The sequence below is a fragment of the Macrobrachium nipponense genome, chromosome 1, assembly GCF_015104395.2.
Source record: "Macrobrachium nipponense isolate FS-2020 chromosome 1, ASM1510439v2, whole genome shotgun sequence".
Taxonomy (NCBI): domain Eukaryota; kingdom Metazoa; phylum Arthropoda; class Malacostraca; order Decapoda; family Palaemonidae; genus Macrobrachium; species Macrobrachium nipponense.
The window spans coordinates 45,847,106-45,850,551 of NC_087200.1; the positions used below are offsets into that span (position 1 = coordinate 45,847,106).

The window sequence follows — 3,446 nt, forward strand, 5'->3', positions numbered from 1 at the left end:
GGGGATATAAAATGATTTTTATGTAAATAAAATTTTGGTTATTTCGAACATTTTAAGGCAATTTGATGTGCTATTATATCATTCAAATTAATTATAACAGGGATGTGTTTGTTTTAGTCTATTTCTACTGAAATTGAGGACTTTACTAGAATGTATGTTGTATGAAAATTATAGCTATGATTAAGTATTGTGTAATTTTGTTCTTGTGAAAAAGTCTTACAAGGTTTGTGTAATTTCGAAATTATTTATGTAGAAAGTGTTTTCATTTGTTAAAACTAGTTGTAATTTCATGGTTTTCTTGAGTGGGCTGTCTAACAAGACTAACAGCTCCTTTTGACGCCTTTTTATGTCAATAAATTTTTTGAATTTGAATTTGACATTAGAAGACAATTCTTACCAGCTATCCTGTTTTTACGCAAACCAGTTATGAAGCCAGTGAAGTGACTTTAGGGGTAAAAAAATGATAATTGTGTTTACGGAATTGTCAAGAAACAGCTGACAAACGAGACAGATATTGCAGAGATCTGCTAGATACTGAACATAAATGAATTTAAATAATTGGATACATTTTTACCTTCAAGATTAAAACTGATGAGAAAATACAATCTAGAAATATTACTTAAAATAAGTATTGCAATGATTTGTTCCCAGTCAGGCAGGGAATAATGTAAACAGCAATCAAATTGAGAGATTTTTATATCTGAATAGCATAAAAAGCTATTTATAAGCAACAGACTTGGATTATTACTTGAATAGATTAAAACAGTGGATTTAAATTACTATTGTTGGTGCTAAAATAATCTGGATATGGTCTCATTTCAAATATATAATTTTTCAAAAGTAAAAAGCAACTCTTTCATGTGTTAAACGAAAGATTTCCAAAACAATGAGTTGCTTCAGCATCACTGCCATCAGACTTCATATATAATCATTATAAACAATAGTTTAAATATTAACATCTTCAAATAAAGTGGAGTTAAGCGAAATGCCTTTCACTTACTTATCTAGGAATAGCTTGTTAAGAATCAACAAGAGAAAAATATTTATCATATCGGAAGCTAAGCAGAGAAAGAAAAGTAATTATTTGTGAAGCAAATAGACTGGAGTGGAAGTGCTTGCTATTCTTTTAGGGACACATACAACTTTACGTTCCAGACTTATAAGTAGCTATTATCAAACAGCGAAAGAGGAGAAAAATGTAAATATGAGAATTTCATGTAGATAAAGGAATGAAATTTCTCTGTCGACCAAATCAGAAACCGTACAGTCTGGTAAACGTCAAAGGGAAATTTCAAAACATGGATTGAAGAATTTTTTTTATTAGAAACAATAAATAGTACAATAACTTCTCGCATCTAGCACACATGGTTACACAATAGAAAACGAATAAAAGAAAATGGGAGAAAGGGAGAGAAGGCGAGCAGCGGGGAGCGTCCCGGGAGTCCCTGGCATGACTAGTTGGTGGTACGTGAAGAAAGCAGTTCTCAAGTCATCTCGGGGCTTCTCCTCCGCAGGGGCGTAGGAGATATTCAACAGCATAAAGGAGGCGTCAGTAGATCTGCCGTGGGGGGTGGGGCGGTATCAAGGAATCGTCCTGAGGTATTTAATCTTGAGATAGAATAATATTTAGGCGGGGACGTGGCAGGAGCAGGCTGAGGGCAGCTTGTAGATGTCGATGAAGAGGCCCTTGTAAGCATCGCAGGGGTCGAAGGAGAGGAGGCGGTGGTATACGTACTTCTGGGTGCAGTGGCTCTTGTAGCAGGGAGCCAGGGCACGGCAGGCGGCCTCTGGGAACAGGCAGGTCTCCAGACGGGCAGTCTGGGTATAGTAGTGGACGTCGTTGACAATCACACGCCACTTGCCCTCCACGTTCTGGGCACGTCTTGGTCTGGCATAGGCGACGTCTGAGGGGCAGATGTAGCCTTCAGGGCCTCCCCAGTGGGTGGCGTCGTATGGAGAGTCTCCAGTAGAGGCCCCAGTATAATAAGAGTAATCGAAAGCTTCCTCTTGGGCCTTAGTGACCATGTCTACGAGGTCGTCAGCTGACTGGTCAGGTATATCAGCGTATTTCTTGGCGAAGAGGTGGTCAGCGCTGATGGCGCCCTTGATTTCGTACTCCGGGTATTCTTCATCTTCCAGGCAGTAGTTGAGGGTAGAGTTTACGGCACATGTAGGGGTGGCTGTTGGGTCACAGTAGGAGTGTTTGTAGGAGGGCTGATGGTGTCCATAGGCAGGGCGTGGGTGGCCATAGGGCGGCGGATGAGAACCAAGAACCACTCCGGCACACGCCAGAAATACTGACTGAAAGGAAGTCATAGAATTACTCTTAATCCATACAAATTTACCTTTAGTGCTACGTATCACTGACAAGAACTGTATAATTCAATACTATACCAGTTACTTCATACCGAAAGTGCTTCAAAACGTTCATTCACTTTTCATTACTCACCAAAGCTAGAGCCATGATGATGCTGTAGTTGCGAGAGCTGTACTGCATGAACGAGCAACAGTTTCTCCATATATACTACCCGACGAAGGTTGGGCAAGGGACTAGGGACCTTCTGTTTGTGGGGCGGAGCTTTGCAATCGTCTAGTCACCTCAGAACGAAAGGGAATATTATGCAATAGTCTGTGCCTCTATACGGAAGACTTTCTCTCTCTCTCTCTCTCTCTCTCTCTCTCTCTCTCTCTCTCCTCTCTCTCTCTCTCCGTAGCTACAAATTTACAAATGTCTCTATTTTTAATATACGTATCCATTAGGTTCACTTTCTTTCTCCTACCAGCTCGTCAGTTTGTGACTGACTTTATATTTAATTTGGAAGGTTTGACCGCCTCTCTCTCTCCTCTCTCTCTCTCTCTCTCTCTCTCTCTCTCTCTCTCTCTCTCTCTCGCTCTCTTTGAATTAAGTTTTCTCCAATTCATTGAAGGTTTTTTATTCATACTTATACTATGATTAAAGAGCCTCAGAAAAAGTTACACATCTTTATAACGAATAACAACCACAGAAGAAACCCTTACTTGACTTCACACATCATTACGGCGCTTCAGAACTAATACGGTAGCCGTGAAGAAAGAGAGAGAGAGAGAGAGAGAGAGAGAGAGAGAGAGAGAGAGAGAGAGAGAGAGAGAGAGAGAGAGAGAATATTAATATAATTTCCTCCAATTGAATGATACTATTTAGTGAAATATCTACATTATATTAAGCCAGGGGAAGATAATCAATTTCCTTATGGCTTTATGGACAACACCGTCCCTTTGGGAAATAATAATAATAATAATAATAATAATAATAATAATAATAATAATAATAATAATAATAATAATAATAATAACGGTGGACATACCCAAACCACACTGATGTAAGTGCAAATACATATTTTAAAAAAATATTTATTTAAACTTACGTTAGTGCGGATTTTTCTTCTATTTAGTGACTCGTGTGATTA

The 3,446-nt window shown here is 38.9% G+C and overlaps 1 protein-coding gene across 1 annotated transcript; it reads right to left on the minus strand.

Moving 5' to 3' along the window:
* Positions 1 to 1,303: 1,303 nt before the first annotated feature.
* Positions 1,304 to 2,510, minus strand: LOC135220164 (neurotrophin 1-like). The gene is made up of 2 exons (XM_064257456.1): positions 2,450 to 2,510; positions 1,304 to 2,301 (listed from the first exon to the last, which is right to left on the minus strand). Exons 1-2 carry the CDS (start codon positions 2,495 to 2,497, stop codon positions 1,627 to 1,629), a joined length of 723 nt encoding a protein of 240 aa, XP_064113526.1. The 5' UTR covers positions 2,498 to 2,510; the 3' UTR covers positions 1,304 to 1,626.
* Positions 2,511 to 3,446: the final 936 nt, after the last annotated feature.

Coding starts and splice junctions, on each gene's coding strand:
- LOC135220164 (XM_064257456.1), bottom strand. CDS start 2,497: ATGCAGTACAGCTCTCGCAACTACAGCATCATCATGGCTCTAGCTTTG. Junction 2,302..2,449: donor TCATCATGGCTCTAGCTTTG/GTGAGTAATGAA, acceptor ACTTCCTTTCAG/TCAGTATTTCTGGCGTGTGC.